At 42.7% G+C, this 27261-nt stretch overlaps 2 protein-coding genes across 8 annotated transcripts; both read right to left on the bottom strand.

Annotated features, from left to right (window-relative positions):
• Positions 1-4165: 4165 nt before the first annotated feature.
• Positions 4166-15465, bottom strand: ddhd2 (DDHD domain containing 2). Of its 5 annotated transcripts, none has more exons than XM_039016167.1 (18): positions 15445-15465; positions 13364-13440; positions 13045-13199; positions 12361-12563; positions 11849-11941; positions 11586-11703; positions 9891-9980; positions 9633-9774; positions 9283-9491; positions 9079-9140; positions 8838-8966; positions 8655-8744; positions 8145-8300; positions 7716-7871; positions 7508-7613; positions 7069-7242; positions 4645-4804; positions 4166-4561 (listed from the first exon to the last, which is right to left on the bottom strand). In XM_039016167.1, the coding sequence occupies exons 3-18, from the start codon at positions 13178-13180 to the stop codon at positions 4495-4497; spliced, it is 2091 nt and encodes a 696-aa protein (XP_038872095.1). In that variant the 5' UTR covers positions 13181-13199; positions 13364-13440; positions 15445-15465; the 3' UTR covers positions 4166-4494. The 5 variants fall into 5 exon arrangements, with proteins under 5 accessions (XP_038872095.1, XP_038872093.1, XP_038872096.1 ...); XM_039016165.1 differs by lacking the exon at positions 15445-15465 and adding an exon at positions 13723-13993; XM_039016168.1 differs by lacking the exon at positions 15445-15465 and adding an exon at positions 13723-13991 and having other exon boundaries at positions 8145-8297.
• On the bottom strand, positions 13422-26079 carry plpp5 (phospholipid phosphatase 5). Of its 3 annotated transcripts, none has more exons than XM_039016173.1 (8): positions 25899-26079; positions 24957-25076; positions 23752-23860; positions 23370-23460; positions 22166-22354; positions 21802-21972; positions 15445-15622; positions 13422-13440 (listed from the first exon to the last, which is right to left on the bottom strand). In XM_039016173.1, the coding sequence occupies exons 2-8, from the start codon at positions 25025-25027 to the stop codon at positions 13437-13439; spliced, it is 813 nt and encodes a 270-aa protein (XP_038872101.1). In that variant the 5' UTR covers positions 25028-25076; positions 25899-26079; the 3' UTR covers positions 13422-13436. The 3 variants fall into 3 exon arrangements, with proteins under 3 accessions (XP_038872101.1, XP_038872099.1, XP_038872100.1); XM_039016171.1 differs by lacking the exon at positions 13422-13440 and adding an exon at positions 14701-14952; XM_039016172.1 differs by lacking the exons at positions 13422-13440; positions 25899-26079 and adding exons at positions 14701-14952; positions 25781-25892.
• Between the last annotated feature and the right edge of the window lie 1182 nt (positions 26080-27261).

Here is a 27261-nt window from a genome sequence, read left to right as displayed (position 1 = left end):
CAGTGCATGGATAAAGTATCCTGTGGTTTAATAAGTCTTAAACATGAACACATCACAAAGATGAGGTAGAAAAGCCAAGCCGTAAACAACAGGCTTAGAGGCATGAACCTGTATAAACTAGTAGTGCTCACACAAGATCAAAGACACTGGCTGTGGCGTTACCTCAGCTGGTTGTTTCCTAGAGCTTATAAAACAGTGTATAACTTTGCCACACTCCCACACTGTTAGAATAAAAGTCATGAGAAAAATGAACGCTTTAATAGTAATCCTCTCTTGCTAGAAACCCCCTGTCCAGACAGATAATGGAGAGCATTGGTAAATGAGGAATTACGTTCAAGTAGAATGAACAGACTACAAAGAAAGATAATTCAGTAGTAGAAAATGTTTTCCTCTCATAGAATCTCCTTCCTTGAGGACTAACCCTAACCCTAGCCTATATATTATAGAAAAATATATTTGCATGTGAAAAGGTCCTGGGATGCATTTGCTCCATTGAGTCCCCCATGTGGTTACACTTTACTTGAACTCTATGTCATAAGGTCTACATAAAAGTGTTATAATCATGACACTACAGATTAACAGTCAAGACTAGCCTAATGGTGTGATCTTATGCTAACTGACTTCACATAGTCATAATAGCCTACCTTTATGAAATGAATACAACACTATATCTATCATCATAACCAATAAACTATAGGACCTGTGTTAGTCCAAGTTTCATTCACAGGAAACTTGGTGAACAGGTGAGACTATGGCTTCAAATTATGTTTTAAAAAGTAATTGCTCTCATGGAATGTTACTCTTTAAATACAGATATTGTGATGATGATAGGCTACAGTCTTTGGTGTCTACACATAGGCTAGAATGTGAATTTTAACATGCATGCTTCCTCTTTAACAAAGACATTGCCATAATCATAGAGATCCTGTTCTAATTTCTAATTCTATGGCCATAATAACATACGCCTATGATGTTGTGCTAAAGTGAGTTCAGAATCACTTTTTAAAACAAAACTCTACTTTAAAATGTAATATAATTAATATTCCAAATGAATAACCTCATCTTACATTTTTGTAGATGCCATCACGATACATAACATAACAGTATTATCCATCTAACAGCATAGGCGCTTACATGTTTTAAAAAAAGAATTGCGTTGTCGAGAAGGAATCTGCAAGTAAGCATTTCGTTGGACGATGTATATGATGCATATCCCGTACATAGGACTAATAAAACATGAAACACTTTTTTTTACAGGCAAGAACAGTCAACACAGAACTGGCAGTTATAGTCTACAGTCCAAAAGTTAAATGTCCTACTTTTCCAGTGAACTTTCCGGATAAATCAGCTATCCAATTTTCAAAAAACGTCAAAGATGGTTTCTGAAGTTATTTTCTTCACTATGAAAACGTTCCTTGCAGAGCACGATGTGAGCGGCAGTCCCAATGCCCGTTCTTCTAAGATATAAATCCTGTCTGTAATATATGGGGTATATTACACGCGGATAAATGGGAAATGAACTTTCCGGGGCCAATATGCCAGGAATGTGACTTAAAGAAACAGTTAATATACGAAATGAATCTTATAAATACGAACACAATGTTCACCTCTCTTTGGAGTAAAAGGCTAAATAGGCAACAGAGTGGCATGAAGTCTACTGTAGTAATTTGATAAGCCTATTATTGGCTGCTGCAGACAGTCAAATCCTTGCAGGCTTTACGTATGTTATTCATCATTTACTAAAAGTGTATATATATATATATATATATATATATATATATATATATATATATATATATATATATATATATATATATATATATATATATACAGTATATATACACACACACACACAGTACCAGTCAAAAATTTGGACACACTTACTCATTCAAGGGTTTTTCTTTATTTTTATTATTTTCTACATTGTAGAATAATAGTGAAGACATCACAACTATGAAATAACACATATGGAATCATGTAGTAACCAAAAAAAAGTGTTAAACAAATCAAAATATATTTTAGATTTTAGATTCTTCAAAGTAGCCACCCTTTGCCTTGATGACAGCTTTGCACACTCTTGCCATTCTCTCAACCAGCTTCATGAAGAATGCTTTTCCAACAGTCTTGAAGGAGTTACCACATGTGCTGAGCACTTGTTGGCTGCTTTTTCTTCACTCTGCGGTCCAACTCATCCCAAACCATCTCAATTGGGTTGAGGTCGGGTGATTGTGGAGGCCAGGTCATCCGATGCAGCACTCCATCACTCTCCTTCTTGGTCAAATAGCCCTTACACAGCCTGGAGGTGTGTTGTGTTATTGTCCTGTTGAAAAACAAACGATAGTCTCACTAAGCACAAACCTGATGGGATGGCGTATCGCTGCAGAATGCTGTGGTAGCAATGCTGGTTAAATTTGCCTTGAATTCTAAATAAATCACTGACAGTGTCACCAGGAAAGCACCTCCACACCATCACACCTCCTCCATGCTTCCACAGTGGGAACCCCACATGCTGAGATCATCCGTTCAAATACTCTGTGTCTCCCAAAGACAAGGTGGTTGGAACCAAACATCTCCAATTTGGACTCATCATACCAAAGGACAGATTTTCACCGGTTTAATGTCCATTGCTCGTGTTTCTTGGCCCAAGCAAGTCTCTTCTTCTTATTGGGGTCCTTTAGTAGTGGTTTCTTTACAGAACATTGACCATGAAAGCCTGATTCACACAGTCTCCTCTGAAGAGTTGATGTTGAGATGTGTCTGTTACTTGAACTCTGTGAAGCATTTATTTGTGCTGCAATTTCTACGGCTGGTAACTCTAATGAACTTATCATCTGCAGCAGAGGTAACTCTGGGTCTTCCTTTCCTGTGGCAGTTGTAATGAACACGAGGGGAGACAGAGAGCTGGTTTCAAGCGCAGGGCGCAGCAGATGTTTATAGCAAAGAACCACAGGAGGAGGCAGGTAGCTGGGTCCAGGGGAAGGCAGAAGGTCATACACAGGGGGTCCAAAACGGCAACAGTACAGACAGGGAAAAGCCTAGTAATGTAGTCTGAGAGATCAGGCAATAGGTAGATAACAGGAAATCCGATAGGCTAAAGTACAGGCAGGGAATAGGCAAAAGGCGTCATTAGTGAGGCAGGCAAAAACTATCATACCAGTGATTCTAATCATGGGAAAAACAGAGTTCCGAAAGACTTGTCACAAAACAAACAATACCTCACAGTGATGGGGTGCAAAGAACTGAACAAAATAGTGTGTGATAATGACAGGTGATTAGAATTCAGGTGATTGGGATCTGGAGAGTGAGCTGCGTTCAGGGGATCTAGGTGTTTGAGAGTGTGAGCTGGAAAGTGAGCTGCGTTCAGGGGATCTACGTGTTTGAGGGTGTGAGTTGGAAGCAGACGTTACAGCGGTCCTCATGAGAGCCAGTTTCATCATAGCCCTTGATGGTTTTTACGACTGCACTTGAAGAAACTTAAATTTCTTGAAATTTTCCGAATTGACTGACCTTCATGTCTTAAAGTAATGAGTTACTGCTGATTCTCTTTGCTTATTTGAGCTGTTCTTGACCTAATATGGACTTGGGCTATCTTTTGTATACCACTCCTACCTTGTCACAACACAACTGATTGGCTCAAACGCATTAAGAAGGAATGAAATTACACAAATGTACTTTTAACAAGGCACACCTGTTAATTGAAATATTGAAATACCAATTCCAGGTGAATACTTCATGAAGCTGGTTGAGAGAATGCCAAGAGTGTGCAAAGCTGTCATCAAGTTAAAGGGTGGCTACTTTGAAGAATCTCAAATCAAAAATATATTTTGATTTGTTTAACACTTTTTTGGTTACTACATGATTCCATGTGTTATTTCATAGTTTCGATGTCTTCACTATTATTCTACACTGTAGAAAATAGTAAAAATAAAGAAAAACCCTTGAATGAGTAGGTGTGTCCAAACTTATGACTGGTACTGTATATAAACTGTATATATAGGCAGGCAGGCATGCACGCGCGCGCACACACACACACACACACACACACACACACACACACACACACACACACACACACACACACACACACACACACACACACTTACATATGGTGCTAAATTGCTGTATAGGCCTATATAAAAAAAAAAAAAAGTGTGAATAATGAGAATAACATCTTTTAATGAAAAGTTAGTCACATTTTCCATGCTTGTAAACAAACTACAATGAGCCCATAATCAAAGTACATTTAAAATGCATTCTAATACAAACGGTTCATTAGGTTTAGACCCAAAAACAACAGTTTGTAAATGACTAACCTCCAAATCAAATCACAATTTATTTAAAATGCATTTAACAAAGCCTCAATATACTAAACAATTTTTTATAATGAAATCAAACAAATTTGATGCATACTGTAGCATGCTTCCAGAGTCTCCTGTATTACAAGCATTATACACAACTCATAAGCTCCATCATTTACATTGACATTTGGAGATGCTACAGAAGGATTCCCTTCCCCTCATAGATTTCCCTCAAAAGCAGCAGCACAGTATCCTCGGAATCCCTGAAACACAAAAGAAAACATGAGATACCGCAGAAAGCTAAAGAAAACATGTAAGATACCAACCCTCACTCAGTTGTTCTTACCAGTAGCAGAGATGGCTCTGAATGGCAAACAGATACTCGTTGAAGCTCTCTAGGGGTTTCTCCTGAAGGACGTAATCAAACCGACGTCCGCCATTCAACATTCCAACACTGATATTCCTCATCTCTGTAGGTGAGACTGTACCATTTGGGGCCCCACTACCTGGAAAAGAGTATTGAGGGAAGATTCAGGTAACACAGTTCAAACTTTATTGTCCCCAGAGGGAAATGTGGTTGCAGACAGGGGTAACATGATAAAAATACACATAGTACATACAAAAAACATGTCACACAAAGAACATATGACACATAAATGTAACCATATTTAGAAGCCTGTGTTTCAGACATAAAGAAGTGGATAGCTGAAAACGTTCTACTTTTAAACTCGGACAAAACAGAGATGCTTGTTCTAGGTCCCAAGAAACAAAGAGATCTTCTGTTGAATCTGACAATTAATCTTGATGGTTGTAAAGTCGTCTCAAATAAAACTGTGAAGGACCTCGGCGTTACTCTGGACCCTGATCTCTCTTTGACGAACACATCAAGACTGTTTCAAGGACAGCTTTTTTCCATCTACGTAACATTGCAGAAATCTGAAACTTTCTGTCCAAAAATGATGCAGAAAAATGTATCCATGCGTTTGTTACTTCTAGGTTAGACTACTGCAATGCTCTACTTTCCGGCTACCCGGATAAAGCACTAAATAAACTTCAGTTAGTGCTAAATACGGCTGCTAGAATCCTGACTAGAACCAAAAGATTTGTTCATATTACTCCATTGCTAGTCTCCCTACACTGGCTTTCTGTTAAGGCAAGGGCTGATTTCAAGGTTTTACTGCTAACCTACAAAGCATTACATGGACTTGCTCCTACCTATCTTTCCGATTTGATCCTGCCATACATACCTACACGTACGCTACGGTCACAAGACGCAGGCCTCCTAATTGTCCCTAGAATTTCTAAGCAAACAGCTGGAGGCAGGGCTTTCTCCTATAGAGCTCCATTTTTATGGAATGGTCTGCCTACCCATGTGAGAGACGCAGACTCGGTTTCAACTTTTAAGTCTTTACTGAAGACTCATCTCTTCAGTGGGTCATATGATTGAGTGTAGTCTGGCCCAGGAGTGTGAAGGTGAACGGAAAAGCTCTGGTGCAACGAACCACCCTTGCTGTCTCTGCCTGGCCGGTTCCCCTCTCTCCACTGGGATTCTCTGCCTCTAACCCTATTACAGGGGCTGAGTCACTGGCTTACTGGTGCTCTTTCATGCCGTCCCTAGGAGGGTTGAGTCACTGACGTGATCTTCCTGTCTGGGTTGGAGCCCCCCCCTGGGTTGTGCCGTGGCGGAGATCTTTGTGGGCTATACTCGGCCTTGTCTCAGGATGGTAAGTTGGTGGTTGAAGATATCCCTCTAGTGGTGTTGGGGATGTGCTTTGGCAAAGTGGGTGGGGTTATATCCTTCCTGTTTGGCTCTGTCCGGGGGTATCATCGGATGGGGCCACAGTGTCTCCTGACCCCTCCTGTCTCAGCCTCCAGTATTTATGCTGCAGTAGTTTATGTGTCGGGGGACTAGGGTCAGTTTGTTATATCTGGAGTACTTCTCCTGTCTTATCCTGTGTCCTATGTGAATTTAAGTATGCTCTCTCTAATTCTCTCTTTCCTTCTCTCTCTCTCTCGGAGGACCTCAGCCCTAGGACCATGCCTCAGGACTACCCGGCAAGATGACTCCTTGCTGTCCCCAATCCACCTGGCCGTGCTGCTGCTCCAGTTTCAACTGTTCTGCCTGCTGCTATGGAACCCTGACCTGTTCACCGGACGTGCTACCTGTCCCAGACCTGCTGTTTTCAACTCTCTAGAGACCGCAGGAGCCGTAGAGATACTCTTAATGATCGGCTATGAAAAGCCAACTGACATTTACTCCTGAGGTGCTGACTTGCTGCACCCTCGACAACTACTGTGATTATTATTATTTGACCATGCTGGTCATTTATGAACATTTGAACATCTTGGCCATGTTCTGTTATAATCTCCACCCGGCACAGCCAGAAGAGGACTGGCCACCCCTCATAACCTGGTTCCTCTCTAGGTTTCTTCCTAGGTTTTGGCCTTTCTAGGGAGTTTTTCCTAGCCACCGTGCTTCTACACCTGCATTGCTTGCTGTTTGGGGTTTTAGGCTGGGTTTCTGTACAGCACTTTGAGATATCAGCTGATGTACGAAGGGCTATATAAATACATTTGATTTGAAATTTGATTTACATCATGTTACATTATGTTGCTCTTAAAAGGTACCTGTGTAGCTACACTATAATTACTACAATAAAAACAGGGACATTTGTTTTTTTAGACTATGAAGAATAAAGTAATGCATGTATGTTAAAACATTACACATGGTTCCGAATGAATGAATGAATGAATGAATTAGATTACTTACACACTGGTCTCCCACCTTCTGACTCCTGAGGTGGCAGTGCAGCTGTGGTTCCTACCCCGGCCACCGGGGGTAGTGTGTTGACAGGTAGCATGGTGAGGGTCTGCCACACACCACGGACAGTACTGATGGAGAGCAGTAGATCTGAGCTGACTCGCTTCAAACTGTCTTTCAGCTCTGAGGGACACAATATCAACACAGGGTCACTGCATTGGATGGTGGATGAAAGTTTTCACACTGTCACTGGATAAAAACAATGTCTTCATTGAAGGGCAGTGTTTTTACATGATCAGACAGGTCAGAGCTTTAGCAATGCTCCCTAAGGGTCCTAACAAAAAGCTCATGACATATTGGGCTACCATTGACCAGTGGTAAGCAGCAAGTGTATTTCTTGAAATGTTTCTATAACATCCAGATCAAAGTTTTATGTCTCAGGTCTCACCAAGATGCATCCTCTTCCTGCCCTTGTGATGTGGGATCAGTATGGGGGGCAAGTCCAACTCTGGAAACACCACCATGGGCTCAATCCTATAGGCAACCGGGTCAAACTGCATCGAGGAAGAACACATAGTCCGGTCGTTATGAATATTCATGACTTAGATGGACTTTAGCTACATTAAATATTCATAACGTATGATCCATAAACATACTGGATGGTAGATGTTGTAGAAGCTTTTGCAGGTGGGGAGGCTGTATTTGGGGTCGATCCTCTTCAGGCCGCGCACCGTGAGGAACATTCCTATAGGAGAGCCCAAGGCAAAGAAGGCCTGTGGCTGGAAAGCCAGCTGAGGGTACACGATGGACACCTGGGAAGGAAAGGAAGGGGTTAATGGTTAATAGTAATTCAGTATGCGCCATATGTAAATTCTGCATTTTCTGTAACTAAGGATGGATATCAAAATGTAGCAACATTTTCAAATGAAATTAAACATTTCATTGAAGTAGATTTTCAGTTGTATTAGTTAGGCCTCATGCTAACTGCGTTAAGACACTATTAAGACATTCCGGCATTGTGAGGAGGGAGACAGAGAAAAGGCATGTGTACATGTAACAGAATGCTGTCACTGTTGTTTGTTTACCTGGCCAATGCCAACGTCAAAGTACTTGTAATCCACTGGGCTGGTGGAGGGGGTGCCTGAAAGGAGGGTCGGGTGTTCTTGGACTTGGGGATACATACCGGCAATGCCGGGGATGCCAGGAACTGGGTGTGAAGTTCCTGTCCTGGATTCCTGCTGCTGGGCCAAAGGAGAGAGCGAGAGAGAGAGGAGCTCCAATAACAATCTAAACAATGAGTCTACATCACAAATGGCATCCTATTCCCTACATAGTGCACTTCTTTTGACCAGGACCCAAGTAGTGGCCTATGTAAGGAAAATGTAATTTTTTGGGACACTACTTCCAGCTTCCAGCCTTTTACAAATAGTTAGGATGGAATATTGTCATGGCTGAGACAGACAGGAAGCTATGCACAATGGATCCAATAGACTGGAATGTTAGATCAAAGATTTTGAACACTGGGGAAAAATTTCACACGGTGTTTATGTGCAATGACTGAATCCATTTGGATGTGAATGAGAGATAGGTCATACCCCTCTCCATCTCTTCAACAAGTACATGATCTTCTTGCGAGGCCCCAAGGGTATTCCCAAGTCTTTGAAGAATGTCTCTGAACACAGCCCCTAGTGAATAGACAGAGGACACAAACAGTCGTTAGACAGTCACACACACAAACATACACACACACATATGCACACACACACGCACATGCTTACCAGTGATTCTAAGTCCATCTGCTCCTTTGTAAGCATTTGGACATACTTGCCCAATCCAAAGCTCCTAAGTGTGTCCTCAAAGCTCTCAAAGTCTAATGTGGTTGCTTCACTTGGACTGCGGACGCTACTCTGAAGCACAAGGCATATACGATTAACATCAAGCTAATTAGAATCAAAATGCTGGTGGTTGTGGCCATGACCAAAATGGAGTTGTACATTTTGGCAGTAGCCTGTTACTTACTCCCTCTTCATCTGTGTTCCTTCTTTCTTGATTTGTCAGAAGGTCAAAGAGGATCAGAGAACCTAGAAAAGTCATATAAATAAAGAATACAACTTACTATAATGGTTATCAATACTAGCCATGTCTAAATAAAGACAAAAAAGAGAGAGAGGAAAAAGTTAGGAGGGGCTTTAAAAAGTTAGGAGAGGTCTATGAGGTACTGACCCAGACTGTGTCCAGCCAGTGACACTGCCCCAGTGAATTGTGGGTGTCGCTGGAGGAAGACTTGGTGGAGGCGGTTGATCTCTGAGGCCACAGTGTCTATGATGGTCTGGCAGTATGTGGGGCTGTTGTAGAAGAACAGGTCCAGCACCGTGCTGTTGCTGAACTGACGCAGACGACTGATGCTGGGCAGGGTGATCCTCTGGATATCGCTGTATGGAGGGTGGGTGAGTGTCAGTGTGTTTTTAAGAGAGGAAAAGAAAAGAAGAGAGAGAGAAAGAAAAGAAGAGAAAAAGAAAGAGAGAGACAGAGAGAATGAGCGCGAGAGAGCGTGTGTGTGTCCAAGGCCTTACTCGTCCACCCCAGTGGCATCACCATGTAGCACCCGGTGCCAGTCGACTGGCAGGAACTCAACACGGCCCATGTGGGTCCCATCTTGACTCTGCTTGAAGTGACTGCTCAGTAGGCTGAGAGAGGCACCCCGGAAATCATTCACTACATGGGGGAGAGAGGGACAAAAGAGAGAAGGGAGGGCATTCATTAATTTAGCTGTATTTCTATGAAAGAATCTGAAGCCAGGTAAAGGGGTAAGGATCAAAGGTTCTACACACCACACTGAACGACACCACGCAGCTGGATGTCACAGGTTGGTCCAATGCCATGCACCATGAACACAAGGTGGTCAACTTGGTCAGGTTCTCCTGAAAAACCAACAACACAAATAATGTACAGTGCCTTCGGAAAGTATTCAGACCCCTTGACTTTTTCCACATTTTGTTACGTTACAGCCTTATTCTAAAATGGATTAAATAAAACATTTTCCTCAGCAATCTACACACAATACCTCATAATGACAAAAACTGGTTTTTAGACATTTTTGCAAATGTATTACAAATAAAAAACAGAAATACCTTATTTACGTAAGTATTCAGACCCTTTGCTACGAGACTCGAAATTGAGCTCAGGTGGATATTAATTAATTTGAATCCACCTGTGGTAAATTCCATTGATTGGACATGATTTGGAAAGGAACACACCTGTCTATATAAGGTCCCACAGTTGACAGTGCATGTCAGAGCAAAAACCAAGCCATGAGGTCGAAGGAATTGTCCGTAGAGCTCCAAGACAGGATTGAGTTGAGGCACAGATCTGGGGAAGGGTAAATGTCTGCAGTATTGAAGCTCCCCAAGAACACAGTGGCCTCCATCATTCTTAAATGGAAGAAATTTGGAACCACCAAAACCCTTCCCAGAGTTGGCCGCCTGGCCAAACTGAGCAATCAGAGGAGAAGGTTCTTGGTCAGGGAGGTGACCAAGAACCCTATGGTCACTCTGACAGAGCTCCAGAGTTCCTCTGTGGAGATGGTAGAACCTTCCAGAAGGACAACCATCTCCGCAGCACTCTACCAATCAGGCCTCTATGGCCATACGGAAGCCACTCCTCAGTAAAAGGCACATGACAGTCCACTTGGAGTTTGCCAAAAGGCACCTAAAGACTCTCGCACCATGAGAAACAAGATTCCTGGCACCATCCCTACGGTGAAGCATGGTGGTGCTGTGGGGATGCTTTTCAAAGGCAGGGACTGGGAGACTAGTCAGGATTGAGAGAAAGATGAACAGAGCAAAGTACAGAGAGATCCTTGATGAAAACCTGCTCCAGAGCGCTCAGGACCTCAGACTGGGGCGAAGGTTCACCTTTCAACAGGACAACAACCCTAAGCACACAGCCAAGACAACGCAGGAGTGGCTTCACGACAAGTCTCTGAATGTCCTTGAGTGGCCCAGCCAGAGTCTGAGTCTGTAATCGCTGCCAAAGGTGCTTCAACAAAGTACTGAGTAAAGGGTCTGGAAATTCTTATGTAAATGTTATATTTACGTTGTTTTTTTTTATATATACATTTGCTAACATTTCTAAAAACCTGTTTTTGCTTTGTCATTATGGGGTTTTGTGTGTAGATTGATAAGAAAAACAACATTTTAATACATTTTAGAATAAGGTTGTAACGTAACAAAATGTGGAAAAGGTCAAGGGGTCTGAATACTTTCCGAATACACTGTATACTGTGTAAGGAATTATCATTTGTCATCATGTAATTACCAACATGTACTGTAAATTATCCTCGAATGCATTAGAGGTTCAAAAACCTGAGATCTCCGTACACAATGCAATATCTGTTGTTCAGGCCAATTACCAGTACTGTTGGCATTTAATACACATGGTAGTACAGTACAGGAGAGACCATCTTACACGGAGCTGTAGAAATTAAAGCCCTCAGTGAAGAGGGTAGGCCTGGCTCATACACTTACCTTCAGGTAGCTCTACTCTAATACCCTCCAGCCCCCTCTTGACCATCCTGGGTTGACTCTGCTCAGAGGGGAGGCTTATACAGTCCTTCAAGGGGATTGTCGGCTGCTGTGTCATAAGCTATCGGAGACAGAGCAAGGTCTATAAACTCTTTTGCATATGTGAGTTGCATATGTTCTATTTTACAGTGCAATATTGACCTGGTCTTTACAGACAAACAGTATACTACAGTGGGCTAATTGTAATTATGAATGGGGAGTCATACCGTAGGGCTGTGCAACACCACCGTTTCTCCAGTGGGGAATTGTATCTTCTTCTTCATCCAGTCATTCAGCTTCACTGCCATCATGTAGGCCTCCTTAATACAGTGATACAAATGTAACGGACTGGGGTTCGAACCCGCGTCTCCTGCCCTCCAGACATTAGCTTGGGTAGTTAGCGCAAGTCTTGGGGCGTGCAGTTGACTCAGGTTGAAATCCAGTCAGTCATACTATGTTATTGACAATGTTATCAAGGTTCGATAAATTGACAGATTAACTAACAAGGTCATTACCAATCTGCAGTATACCTCTTCAGACTGTAGAAATAAGTAAATACTGTCCCCACAATACTATGGTACTAAGATAAACACCAAGGTAACAGGGTAGATATATCACTTTGTAATGACGTGTGCATCTGATATGGCACCCTATTCCCTATATACAGTAGAGCATTACTTTTGACCAGGGCCCTGTGTACTATATAGGCACCAGGGTGCCATTAAAGACGGTGTCCTACCTCCAGGACTAGGCTGGTGTCCTCTGGGTAAGGGGTGTAGGAGATGTCCTTGTCTCCTTTGTGGAACCAGGAGCAGCGCCTCACCTCCAAGGGGGGCTGCTCCCAGTACACCGCAAAGCACCTCCTCTCCTTCAGCCTCACGTCAAAACGCCTCCCTTCTGTGGCTACCACCACCTCCACTTCTTCCTCCCCACTGGTCTCCCCTGTTAGGAGCAAACCCACAATTATGAGGACATCATTATAATCATCTTTATCATTGCTGTTATCATCAGGGATCACTTCATTCAACTGGAATTAAGGGTTATCTGTTACTCTGTGAGTAACTATAATGTGTTACCATTCTACTACCAGGCTATTGCCACTTTATTCCATGCTCTAATGTAAAGTGCTACCATTATCTTAATAAGGCTCTATTGCATGAACAATGGTTCACTCAGAAGTAGGATTGAGTTATATTCTTGTTTCGGGGTACTACATCACATAGTTTGTGGTATAGAGGGGTAACAATACAAGAACAATGTCTTTAACTGTATATGTTTTTAACTGTATACTTGACATTTTAAATGATTTCCCTCTGTATAAATAAACTAATTAATGAACATTTAATGTGTATTACATGTGTATTAGTGTAATGTGTATTGTATTAAATGTGTATTTGTAAAAGTGTGATGAATAGTCTCATGCCATGTTTGTGTGTCTCCTCCAGCCGTAGAGAATCCTCTCTGCTGAATGGGATCCAGGAGCTTCTACAGTCCACCGGATTCTGGCAGTGGAACCAATGGTGCTGCACCGGCTCATATACACCTGTCACACCTTCCATGGCAGATAGATCAGTGAAGCTATGTGAGAGTGGGAGTAAATAGAATATATTAGAATAGAGTAGGACAGAAAATAATATAAAATAATTAAATAGATTTCTTAGATTTTACCCATAGGGGACTTCCATATTTTTGGTCTGCTTTTAAAGAACAGAACGACACAAATAAATGAAAAACAAGCTCACCTACTGTCTGGCTACTGTATGAAGAGGTGTAATTTGATAGGCTCAGGTTGGTCACCCAGTAAGCTTTAATATGCTACCTGTGAGGCACAAACAGAATTCTAATATTTACACATTCATCTGGTGCTGGGGTTCAGGGAAAATAGCATTGTTTTAGATGCTATAGGGGAACTGACATCTGGGTCTTTAGTATCCATGGATAGATTGTGCATACCGTCTCACAACATACTGGGAATGTTTGTTTACCTTGGAACTTGACACTTAATCATGGTGCTGGGAGTGAATGTAGTCAATTCATCACTTATACTATTACAACTAACATTCTTTGAAGTAGAGAGCAGACATCAGAAATAGCTACATACCTTCAATGTACAGCTAATGTTATAGTATGACTCTATCAAATATGGCAGTTCCTCCTGAGTGGATCTCTATGATCTCTCTCTCTGTTGAAAGTTGCAAATAGTCTTCCTTAGAATATATAAAAATCCCAAACCATTTAGATATTGTTAAACGCAAAAAGACGCAAAGGTCTGTTAAGATTTCCAACAGGGTGGACTTTCCTCTGATACACTTTACTTGTCGCAAGCAGGTCCCAACACTCATATGTTCTGAATGACATCACCGGTTTAGTGATTCAGTAGTAGGATCAAAGGTCAATTCCCATGACGATAGAGAGATGTGTAGCAACACAACAGTAAACCTGTAAGCTATAAATCACTGGCAGAATCCTACAGAAATTACAAAAATCTTAACTAATAATAATACCTAGCTAATAGGATTCCAAGCTTTGAGTGGGGAATGGGAACATCTGCAAAGCTTTACGACTATTGTTTAATTATATTTAGTGTGTGTGTGGGGGGGGGGGGGGGGGGGGGGTAAGTTAAGCAAAAATGTCAGCCTTGACAATTCAGTTAGTCCATATCTACTTCTAGCTCAACAGATCTAGAACAGAATGAAGTGTAAAGGCTACTTGGCAACTGAATAGGCTAGGTGTCAGTCTGTGTTCTGCTTCTCCTACATAAAGACACAATGTTCCAGCTGTTAACCAGTGGAGGCTGGCTCATAATAATGGCTGGAACGGCACTAATGGAATGGCATCAAACACATTGAAAACGTTTGACACCATTCCACCAATTCCGCTCCAGCCATTACTACGAGCCCATCCTCCCCAATTAAGGTGCCACCACCCTCCTGTGCTGTTAACATACTGTGCTGTGGAACATAAACCACATGGATGATTGGCTTCAGCGAAAGCATGGGTGAAGTTCCCTACTTAACAAAAACTGTAGAAAACCATATTGACATTTGACAATGTAAAGAAAGTCTGCTGAATCCGTACATTCCCTGGTAACAAACTTTATTGGCACAGTATCGTAAACAACGTACTATACATACAGTATCCGTAAGTGCATTAAAAAAGGAGACATCCAATTTTGGCATCATAAGTGATCAAGAAAGACTCCATATGATTCATTCATTTTCTCATTCGATTTGGATTACTCTTAGATTTGTAAAACCGAGAGTGCTAGCATGTTCCCTTGCTTGTGATCCAACGTAACCGTGGAGGTCCTTTCACTTCTATACAATTGGTCCTTCAAAGATTAGAAACATTGATATTAGCATGATAGCCTGGGAATGCAACCCTGTTTTTACAGTAGTACTGTTCATCTTCTTGGAATAGACCAACAGACAGCACTGATTGAGTGAGGAGCAGACTACTTGGTACCGCTCCTCTCCAACTAAAGTTGTTTGTTTGTTTGTTTTTCCACAGTGGAGGTCTGGATCTGCAATCATAAGGCTGATGGTCTAGGATCAGGTCCCCCCTGTCCATATAAACTTATTCATCATGATTTGAAAGTAAAATGAGAGGTTGTGTCCCAATAACCTCTCCTTTCTCCCAAAGTGTGCACTTGTTCACTTCCCTTCATGGATTTGAAAGGAAATTACGGGTACATGGAACTCTAACACATACACCAATCCAATGCTTTTACATGTGTGGGGATTATTACACGAGTGCACACTACAGGAAGAAGGAGAGATTATGGGTATGCACCCAGTACAGAAGCAGGCCTGGGGCTCCTTACAGAGGCAGAAGGTATCCTGAGTTGGCCTGCTGCTCCTGCTGCTTGCGCTCCTGTGCCGCCGGGACTACTTCCCTGTGCAGCAGGGGCCTGTGGCTGTCTGAGTCACTGAGAGACGGGTAGTGCTGCCAGTAGCCCAGACAGGCAAACACCAACCCCAGCAGAGAGCCCACCAGGACATCTGGAGAACAAAAATATTAGAATTATGTTCAGTTTACATTTATATTTCAGCAATTTAGTGCAATGTGAAGTTCATTATTGAATGATCTGTAACCAGCCAATATAATTGTAATTTGCCACACTTGAAACAGGGGTTGTGTTGATAGTGGTTGGAATTATTTTGAAAATAAAGACATCAAAAGTTGATCAGGGCTTGTGAAAGCCAATGACAAAGCCTGAAGGTCAAAGCAAAGCCAGTCGCCATGCGGGATAAGGCAACACTTTATCAATAGGCCCATTACAGTGAGAATGTAACGGGCTCAACCTTCTACTGTAACATGAGAAAATATTATTATTACTACCTATTATCAAGAAGGGGTAATAAGGGTTGTACACAAACGTACGATGCAACTGTGACATATACAGTGCATAAACCTAGACACAATACCCCATAATAACTGGCCCCTCCATCGCGACATAACCTGAACACCCATCTGCGGCCCGCTAATCGTTAGCTGTCTTATCGGCTGCTATCTGAATAGGTATATCGGACAATTTTCTTGGGCCACTATAACTATAACTATTTTGCCAATTGGATTGGTCCCCTCTACCACACGGAACCCCACTAATCTACCGACGGAAACGCACGAAGTGGCTAAAAACAAACCTTCATCTTCTGCCAGCTTGCTACCCATAGCCCGGCTAGCTGTCTGAATCGCCGTGACCCCAACCAACCTCACTACTCACTGGACCCTTATGATCACTCGGCTAAGCATGCCTCTCCTTAATGTCAATATGCCTTGTCCATTGCTGTTCTGGTTAGTGTTTATTGGCTTATTTCACTGTAGAGCCTCTAGCCCTGCTCATTATACCTTATTCAACCTTTCAGTTCCACCACCCACACATGCGATGACATCACCTGGTTTCAATGATGTTTCTAGAGACAATATCTCTCTCATCATTACTGAATGCCTAGGTTTACCTCCACTATATTCACATCCTAACATACCTTTGTCTGTACATTATACCTTGAAGCTATTTTATCGCCCCCAGAAACCTGCTCCTTTTACTCTCTGTTCCGAACATACTAGACGACCAGTTCTCATAGCTTTAAGCCGTACCCTTATCCTACTCCTCCTCTGTTCCTCTGGCGATGTAGAGGTGAATCCAGGCCCTGCAGTGCCTTGCTCCACTCCTATTCCCCAGGTGCTCTCTTTTGATGACTTCTGTAACCGTAAAAGCCTTGGTTTCATGTTAACATTAGAAGCCTCCTCCCTAAGTTTGTTTTATTCACTGCCTGAGCACACTCTGCCAACCGGGATGTCCTAGCCGTGTCTGAATCATGGCTTAGGAAGACCACCAAAAACTCTGAAATCTCCATCCCTAACTACAACATTTGTAATCTACTGCAGAGATAGCCTGCAGAGTTCTGTCCTACAATCCAGGTCTGTACCCAAACAATTTGAACTTCTACTTTTAAAAATCCACCTCTCTAAAAACAAGTCTCTCACCGTTGCCGCCTGCTAAAGACCACCCTCTGCCCCCAGCTGTGCTCTGGACACCATATGTGAACTGATTGCCCCCCATCTATCTTCAGAGCTCGTGCTGCTAGGTGACCTAAACTGGGACATGCTTAACACCCCAGCCATCCTACAATCTAAGCTTGATGCCCTCAATCTCACACAAATTATCAATGAACCTACGAGGTACAAACCCAAAGCCGTAAACACAGGCACCCTCATAGATATCATCCTAACCAACTTGCCCTCTAAATACACCTCTGCTGTTTTCAACCAAGATCTCAGCAATCACTGCCTCATTTCCTGCATCCGTAATGGGCCAGCCACGCATCACTGTCAAACGCTCCCTGAAACACTTCAGCGAGCAGGCCTTTCTAATCGACCTGGCCCGGGTATCCTGGAAGGATATTGACCTCATCCCGTCAGTAGAGGATGCCTGGTTATTTTTTTTGAATGCCTTCCTCACCATCTTAAATAAGCATGCCCCATTCAAGAAATGTAGAACAAGGAACAGATATAGCCCTTGGTTCTCTCCAGACCTAACTGCCCTTAACCAACACAAAAACATCCTGTGGGGTTCTGCATTAGCATCGAACAGCCCCCGTGATATGAAACTTTTCAGGGAAGTTAGAAACCAATATACACAGGCAGTTAGAATAGCCAAGGCTAGATTTTTCAAGCAGAAATTTGCTTCCTGCAACACAAACTCAAAAAAGTTCTGGGACATTGTAAAGTCCATGGAGAATAAGAGCACCTCCTCCCAGCTGCCCACTGCACTGAGGATAGGAAACTCTGTCACCACCGATAAATCCACTATAATTGAGAATTTCAATAAGCATTTTTCTACGCTGGCCATGCTTTCCACCTGGCTACCCCTACCCCGGTCAACAGCACTGCACCCCCCACAGCAACTCGCCCAAGCCTTCCCCATTTCTCCTTCTCCCAAATCCAGTCAGCTGATGTTCTGAAAGAGGTGCAAAATCTGGACCACTACAAATCAGCCAGGCTAGACAATCTGGACCCTTTCTTTCTAAAATTATCTGCCAAAATTGTTGCAACCCCTATTACTAGCCTGTTCAACCTCTCTATCATGTCGTCTGAGATTCCCAAAGATTGGAAAGCAGCTGCGGTCATCCCCCTCTTCAAAGGGGGGGGACACTCTTGACCAAAACTGCTACAGACCTATATCTATCCTACCCTGCCTTTCTAAGGTCTTCGAAAGCCAAGTTAACAAACAGATCACCGACCATTTCGAATCCCACCGCACCTTCTCCGCTATGCAATCTGGTTTCCGAGCTGGTCATGGGTGCACCTCAGCCACGCTCAAGGTCCTAAACGATATCTTAACCGCCATCGATAAGAAACAATACTGTGCAGCCGTATTCATTGACCTGGCCAAGGCTTTCGACTCTGTCAATCACCACATCCTCATCGGCAGACTCAATAGCCTTAGTTTCTCAAATGACTGCCTCGCCTGGTTCACCAACTACTTCTCTGATAGAGTTCAGTGTGTCAAATCGGAGGGCCTGTTGTCCGGGCCTCTGGCAGTCTCTATGGGGGTGCCACAGTGTTCAATTCTTGGGCTGACTCTCTTCTCTGTATACATCAATGATGTCGCTCTTGCTGCTGGCGAGTCTCTGATCCACCTCTACGCAGACGACACCATTCTGTATACTTCTGGCCCTTCTTTGGACACTGTGTTAACAACCCTCCAGACGAGCTTCAATGCCACACAACTCTCCTTCCGTGGCCTCCAACTGCTCTTAAATACAAGTAAAACTAAATGCATGCTCTTCAACCGATCGCTGCCTGCACCTGCCCGCCCGTCCAGCATCACTACTCTGGACGGTTCTGACTTAGAATATGTGGACAACTACAAATACCTAGGTGTCTGGTTAGACTGTAAACTCTCCTTCAAGACTCACATCAAACATCACCAATCCAAAGTTAAATCTAGAATTGGCTTCCTATTTCGCAACAAAGCATCCTTCACTCATGCTGCCAAACATACCCTCGTAAAACTGACCATCCTACCGATCCTCGACTTCGGCGATGTCATTTACAAAATAGCCTCCAATACCCTACTCAATAAATTGGGTGCAGTCTATCACAGTGTCATCCGTTTTGTCACCAATGCCCCATATACTACCCACCACTGTGACCTGTACGCTCTCGTTGGCTGGCCCTCGCTTCATACTCGTCGCCAAACCCACTGGTTCCAGGCCATCTACAAGACCCTGCTAGGTAAAGTCCCCCCTTATCTCAGTTCACTGGTCACCATAGCAGCACCCACCTGTAGCACACGCTCCAGCAGGTATATCTCTCTGGACACCCCCAAAGCCAATATCTCCTTTGGCCGCCTCTCCTTCCAGTTCTCTGCTGCCAATGACTGTAACGAACTACAAAAATCTCTGAAACGGGAAACACTTATCTCCCTCACTAGCTTTAAGCACCAGCTGTCAGAGCAGCTCACAGATTACTGCACCTGTACATAGCCCATCTATAATTTAGCCCAAACAACTACCTCTCCCCCTACTGTATTTATTTATTTATTTTGCTCCTTTGCACCCCATTATTTCTATTTCTACTTTGCACATTCTTCCACTGCAAATCTACCATTCCAGTGTTTTACTTGCTATATTGTATTTACTTCGCCACCATGGCCTTTTTTGCCTTGACCTCCCTTATCTCACCTCATTTGCTCACATTGAATATAGACTTATTTTTCTACAATATTATTGACTGTATGTTTGTTTTACTCCACGTGTAACTCTGTGTTGTTGTATGTGTCGAACTGCTTTGCTTTATCTTGGCCAGGTCGCAATTGTAAATGAGAACTTGTTCTCAACTTGCCTACCTGGTTAAATAAAGGTTAAAAAAAATAAAAATAATAATGACAAAGCGAAAACAGGTTTTTAGAAGTGTTAGCTAATTTATTAAAAATTAAAAACAGAAATACCTTATTTATGTAAGTATTCAGACCCTTTGCTATGAGACTCGAAATTAAGCTCAGGTGCATCCGTTTTCCATTGATCAATCAAGTTGTAAAAACATCTCAAAGATGGAGTCCACCTGTGATAAATTACATTGATTGGACATAATTTGGAAATGCACACACCTGTCTATATAAAAGGTCCCACAGTTGACAGTGCATGTCAGAGCAAAAACCAAGCCATGAGGTCTAAGGAATTGTCTGTAGAGCTCCGAGACAGGATTGTGTCAAGGCACAGATCTGGGGAAGGGTATCAAAAAATTGCTTCAGCATTGAAGGTGCCCAACACAGTGGCCTCCATCATTTTTAAATGGAAGAAGTTTGGAACCACCAAGATTCTTCCTAGAGCTGGCCGCCCGGCCAAACTGAGCAATAGGGGAAGAAGGGCCTTGTTCAGGGAGGTGACCAAGAACTCTATGGTCACTCTGACAGCACTCCAGAATTCCTCTGTGGATATGGGAGAACCTTCCAGAAGGACAACCATCTCTGCAGCACTCTAGCAATCAGGTCTTTATGATAGAGTGGCCAGACGGAAGCCACTTCTCAGTAAATAGCACATGGCAGGACACTTGGAGTTTTCCAAAAGGCACGTAAAGGACTCTCAAACCATGAGACACAAGATTCTCTGGTCTGATGAAACCAAGATTGAACTCTTTGGCCTGAATGCCAAGTGTTGGGTCCGGAGGAAACCTGGCACTGTCCCTACGGTGAAGCATGGCAGCATCATGCTGTGGGGATGTTTTTCAAAGGCAGGGACTGGGAGACTAGTGAGGATCGAGGGAAAGATTAACAGAAAAAAAGTACAGAGAGATCCTTTATGAAAACCTGCTCCAGAGCGTTCAGGACCTCAGACTGGGGTGAAGGTTGACCTTCCAACAGGACAACAACCCTAAGCACACAATGCAGGAGTGGCTTCAGGACAAGTCTCTGAATGTCCTTGAGGGGCCCAGCCGGAGCCCGGACTTGAACCCGATCGAACATCTCTGGAGAGACCTGAAAATAGCTGTGCAGCGACGCTCCCCATCCAAACTGACAGTGCTTAAGAGGATCTGCAGAGAAGAATGGGAGAAACTCCCCAAATACAGGTGTGCCAAGCTTGTAGCGTCATACCCAAGTAGACTCGAGGTTGTAATCACTGCCAAAGGTGCTTCAACAAAGTACTGAGTAAAGGGTCTGCATACTTATGTAAATGTGACATTTCAGGTTTGTATTTTTAATACATTTGCAAAAAAAATCTAAACCTGTTTTTGCTTAGTCATTATGGGGTATTGTGTGTAGATTGAATGAAAAAACGATTTACTCAATTTTAGAATAAGGCTGTAAAGTAACAAAATGTGGAAAAAGTCAAGGGATCTGAATACTTTCCGAAGGCACTGTATATACACATTAAGCTTCAAAAGTATTGGGACAATGACATATTTTGTTGTTTGGGAGATTATGTACAAAAAGTGTTGTAATTCCTAAAATGTACCCTAAAATTAAAGCTGACAGTCTGCACTACCTCATAGTCATTGTATCATTTCAAATCCTCTGTGCTGGAGCACAGAGCCAAAACAACAAATGTGTCACTGTCCCAATACTTTTGGAGCTCACTGTATATTTATGTTCAAATTGTTACCAAACCCTTAAGTTCCACACTTCAATCAAAACTCTTAGTTTCTGCCGAGCGTTAGCTATCAAGCTGTCTACCTTGCCAGTGATGCTTGTAGTCGCAGGTCCTGGACATGGCGATGAGGATGGCAAAGAGGAGAGGGGCGAGGAAGGCACAGAGTCGCCAGGCTTTGCCCCGTCCTGCTGGACTAAAGCAGTGCAGCTTCCCCGCCACATACAGAGCAGTGAAGCCCAGACCAGCAAAGGCAACTGAGAAGGCAGCGCATAGAGAGAAAGGTCAAGGTCTTGGATATGTACAGTATAATGTAGTTAGCTGACCTAAAGAACGGTTTGTGACATAAAAGTGTTGCGTTAGTTGTCATCAACCGATCGCCAGCTGTCATGAGTGTTACTGGTAAAGTGTGTGTTTGCATGCGTGCATGGACCTCAGGTCTGCTCTCACATGATGAGTGTCCGCTAGGGAAGCTCTTCCTCCCCTCCTTTACGGTGTCGGGGTCTCCACTGCATTGCAGCTCCGTGTTCATCTGACCATCAGGGAAACAGCGGTAGAAGAAATCTGGCCGTGGCCTGCCCACTGCCAGTTTGATAGCGTTGGTGAAAACCCCATTGAGTACCAGAGTCAACGTCACAGCTGAAAGGAAGACAGAGACTGTATGAGACATCTTTCGTATTCTGTAGTATGACGTGACAATATTTGACGTGACAATATTTGACATGTAAGTCAATCAGAAAGAGACTCGTGTGGCTTATGTGGTCCAGCGGTTACAGCCACTGACCACTGTTCGTCTCCGACCCACTGCCCTTTCCCTCCCCTATCTCCCCAACACTTTAATATCTCTTCAATTTACCCCATAAAATATGAAAGGATTGGGACTGCCTCACTCATTCAAAATATATACATTTTTAAATGTGTCTTGTACTTCATACTGTGTTGCTCATCATGAGTCAAAACATCTTCATGGGTTATCTACAGTAAAAGTAGATATGAGATTTTCATGTAAAAGCAAGCTTATCTTAGTTCTTAAAAATGTCAATAATTTGTGAAACAATTTATTGCCTTGAATGTTGTCTATGGCTGCGTTTAGACAGGCAGGCCAATTCTGATCTTTTTTCACTAATTGTTTGACCAATCAGATCAGCTCTGAAAAAAATATCAGAATTGGGCCGCCTGTGTAAATGCAGCCAAAGACTTTATGGTCTCAATCATAACCCCGCCCTCTGCGGAGACTGAAACTACAAGATGCATCCGGTTTTCAGGGGAAATGGAAAGAGTGCCTTTGACGCGACTTCCGCTTTTGGACGTTAACAACGTGACGCTCCATCTTAACTCCTCCTCCACATTTACTGGATTGGTTAAACAGTGCAGAAGATAACCTCCCCTGACAGTTGTTTTTTTCTCATCAGGACCAGAAAGAAAGAAACGCAGCTTAGGCATTTATTTTACGCCTGCTACGTTAGGTTACCCTAACCCTAGTCTCAACCACAACCCTAACTCTAGCTTCGTGTCCACATCCCAGTTAAACCTTTACCCTCAACCATAGTTAATTAAACTGTTATCTTGCCTTAAAGGGGAGTCCAAATCCATTGAGTTTGCCTACAGGTACTTTGTAGAAAGGAGGGGTTTCTGAGCGTGACACTGTACCTACCCAGAGAGGCGTCCTTAATGTCCCTCTTCTCTGTCTTGTTCAGAAAGGCAAACAACATGATGACAGCCATAGGGATGAAAAGTGCTATGCTCTGCAAAACAGAGGGAAGGGAAAAAACAGTTTTATTGTGCATGAAAATTACTCAATCCAATTTGTTCTGATAATCATTTTGATATTGAAACCAGACTGTCTTGACAAAATTCAGACCCAAAAAAGCAAGCCTACAATGCGACAGTGACAATAGGAAAAACTCCACTTGGAGAGGAAGAGACCCTGTTAGGAACCAGACCATTGAGAAGAAGTTCATTTTCTTTGGCTGGCTGCTGTAAATACGTTATTATAGAGGTTAATGAAGACTGTCATTAGTAGTACTGGTACTTACAAACATGAGTTTGGTAGGAACGTGGTCATTCTCCACATGGTGGAACTTGTAGAGCCACATCTCCTCTGGCTGGATCTCACGAGAGAAAGGAGGTAGCACCTCCGTCACACTAAAAGGACAGAGAGAATCATTGGCACCTGTTCTATTATTACATAAGGAAACAGCTCCAATATACTCCTATGGTGATTGATTGTCATAGGACTTGTAAAGACAGCACAAACAGATCTGGTACAAGGCTGGGCAACAGCACCTATACACATTCATTTAAAGTTGCTGTAAGCCTACTGTTAGGAATAGTCGATTTGCTAAGGTGTGGAAAAATTATGGATGCAAAGACAAGGCGAATAATTCTGTAATTTTCAAAGGTTAATAGACAGAACTTGTGCACAAGTGAGATCGGTACGATACTCAGAGGAGTTCACAACAATCTGACCCTCAAGGCCAGAAAGCTACTTAAATACTTGTTACATTTGTATTTATTAGTGATCACCATTAGCTGCTGTCAAGGCAGCAGCCACTCTTCCTGGGGTCCAAACACATTAATGCACATCACACCAAAAATTTAACAGTACATCACATATTATTATTACACCACTACAACACAAAATGTATAGTACCACCATACAACAATAGTACAATATACGTGTGTAGAGTGCATGTGTGTGTGTGCGTATGCATGTGTGCCTGTGTGTGTGTCTCTTCACAGTCCGCATTGTTCCATAAGGAGTACATTTATCTGTTTTTAAATCTGATTTACTGCTTGCATGAGTTACTTGATGTGGAATAGAGTTCCATGTAATCATGGCTCTATGTAGTACTGTGCGTTTCCCGGAGTCTGTTCTGGACTTGAGGACTGTGAAGAGACCCCTGGTGGCATGTCTTGTGGAGTACTGTATGCATGGGTGTCTAAGCTGTGTGCTAGTCGTTTAAACAGACAGCTCGGTGCCATCAGCATGTCAATACCTCTCACACAGACAAGTAGTGATGCAATCAATCTCTCCTCTACTTTGATCCAGGAGAGATTGACATGCATGTTATTGATGTTAGCTCTCTGTGTACATTTAAAAGCCAGCCTATCTCTGTTCATTCTCCAAGACCCTGGGCCCTGGTCAAAACATTAATCAAGGTTGTTGTCCAGACCACTTGGGTCAGAGTGAATCGTATATTTGATACTCCATCTCTATCATTAAAAACCCCCAACTTACCAGAACACTGCAAACAACAGTAGACGGGTCAATACGTCAAAGACGAAACAGTCATTTAGACTCCTCCTCATCTTCTAGCCTAGCTTGTCATCAAACTAGCCCAGGGGTTCTGCTTAGGGCCTAAAGGACAGGAGGAAAATGGAGACATGTCATAAACTATAGAAGAGTTGGATGATTCAGGAGAGCCCAACTTTGAAAGTCCTTTTGTCAGACTACAACATAGTTATTAAAAGTCTGACAGACATTTTTATCAGTGAGTCAGTGAGTGAGTAAATGAGTGAGTGAGCAAGTGTCATCATGGCATGTCGCTGCCTGTATGATGCAAAGAAGTACATTCCTAAATGCATCAATGGATATACAATGTTTTCAATTGTTAAACAGCTACTGAAGCCACCACTATGCATTGCTATCACCAAACGGCCAGTGCTATCCGGCTTCCTTGCTATCCGGCGTCCCTACCCTAACCTCTTACCATTTTAAAGGGACGTTCCAAAGATACCAGATTGCAAGGACTACCACCAAACAAAGTGACATCAGTTTTCACTTTCTTCAAATTAGCAGACTACTAAATTAGGCCTAAATAATGTTGTACCATGCATAACATAACCCTGGGCAACAGGCAGAGAGAGCAGTTGAACATTAAAGCTGTACCCAATGTAAAAATGACACGTAGCCTACTGATACAGCACGGCATGTATGAGTAAACTGCGTAATTCAGCCAAAATCCAATTATTTGGCTCTTTAAAGTTCAGGCAGACAGCCAAATATATGAGTTACGGTGGTTTACGCATCGGATTACAGAGTAATTTTCATAGGATACCTACCAGCATGCCACAATCACATCTGACTGGATACTAGCTTGTACATCCGCAAACACGATACAGTAGGCTTCGCCGGTTCTATCCCCCACTCCCTTGTTTTTACCCAGTATCGTATACAGACCTGTGAGCGCATCAAAGTATTCTAATCTTCGTCGGCTGTTGAACTGTTCCGGTAAAAGATGGAAAGAAAAAGCATATCAAATTATTGTAGTCATCGTTTCACTACTATTGTTGCGTCCGACCAGGTAACTCTGGTACGACCTGCTATGCAAGGGATCATTATGAAACTGACTGAATGCGGAAGACAATACAATCCTTGCCTGTCACTACATTAGAGTGACATCTAGAGGAATAGGCTACACACCTCATCGGGCCTGAGTTACACCAATGAAATTAAATGGTATAAACAGAGGTGAATATTCAGGTAGCCTACATACATTTTTTGTATCAATCTTCATTGTTTGTAATGGACAATTTCTGATTTCTGGAATAAATGTCAATGTATTTGTCTTTCTTGAACGTGTGATGTAGACTACACAAATTACTGTTTGAGGCCCTAGAGGGTATTAACAATCTGTCACATAATTTAAAAAAAAACCCATCAAAATCCGTCAGTTTAAGATAGAGATAGGGCTACTGTATGTTTTTTTGTTTGTTGCATGGGCTGCGTCTCAATTACCGAAGACTGTTGGCCTTCTGCATCTGCGGTGGAAGGTGGGCGTTCTACAGTGGTGTTTGTCAGACAACGAGACATCCCGAAAACGTCTGTAGCGTCTGAACGGTTTGACCTAGAAACAAATATGGATTTATGAATGTGTTTTTTTCCCATTTATGAATGTGTTTTTCAATGTGTTTCAAAATCAAACAGCTAAATGATCCATGGTATGACGATCTTAAAACAAGTCCATGTGTTAGCTTTGCAGATGATGTTAATTATCTGACACCAATCTGGCTATTATGTTAATAATCAGGCCCTCCTAATGATCTCAGCTAATACAGAGCACAGAAAGGAGTAGGAAAATTAATCTGAAGTCAAATGAATCCATGAAGTTGGCCAAGGTAGCTTCAATTCATGATTGACTCCGTGTTTTATGGAAATCTTTGTGCAGCGCTACTAGCTCCCCCTATGGCATATGATGTCATTCCAGATGTCGATTAACACTACTTGAAACTCTCAGTTGAAGCACTAGTAAAACAGGCTCAACCAGGCATCTCACTTATTTTTTTAAATTTAACCAGGCAAGTCAGTTAAGAACAAGTTCTTATTTACAATGACGGCCTACCCCGGCCAAACCCTAACGCAGACTATGCTGGGCCACTTGTGCACCGCCCTATGGGACTCCCAATCACAGCTGGTTGTGATACAGCCTGGAATTAAACCAGAGTCTCTTGTGATGCCTCTAGCATTGAGATGCAGTGCCTTAGACTGCTGCGCCACTCAGAAGCCCAAAGGTTATGCAAGGCATCAACCACTATCTGTGGTG

This window comes from Salvelinus namaycush, chromosome 20, assembly GCF_016432855.1.
Source record: "Salvelinus namaycush isolate Seneca chromosome 20, SaNama_1.0, whole genome shotgun sequence".
NCBI lineage: Eukaryota > Metazoa > Chordata > Actinopteri > Salmoniformes > Salmonidae > Salvelinus > Salvelinus namaycush.
Note: the sequence above shows the minus strand (reverse complement) of the source record. Positions and strands in the feature narration are given on the sequence as shown.

Coding starts and splice junctions, on each gene's coding strand:
- ddhd2 (XM_039016167.1), bottom strand. CDS start 13,180: ATGGAAGGTGTGACAGGTGTATATGAGCCGGTGCAGCACCATTGGTTC. Junction 9,492..9,632: donor GATGCCACTGGGGTGGACGA/GTAAGGCCTTGG, acceptor CCCTCCATACAG/CGATATCCAGAGGATCACCC. Junction 7,614..7,715: donor TCTACAACATCTACCATCCA/GTATGTTTATGG, acceptor TCCTCGATGCAG/TTTGACCCGGTTGCCTATAG.
- plpp5 (XM_039016171.1), bottom strand. CDS start 25,027: ATGAGGAGGAGTCTAAATGACTGTTTCGTCTTTGACGTATTGACCCGT. Junction 22,355..23,369: donor CATTAAGGACGCCTCTCTGG/GTAGGTACAGTG, acceptor TCTTCCTTTCAG/CTGTGACGTTGACTCTGGTA. Junction 15,623..21,801: donor CTACAAGCATCACTGGCAAG/GTAGACAGCTTG, acceptor TTTGTTCTCCAG/ATGTCCTGGTGGGCTCTCTG.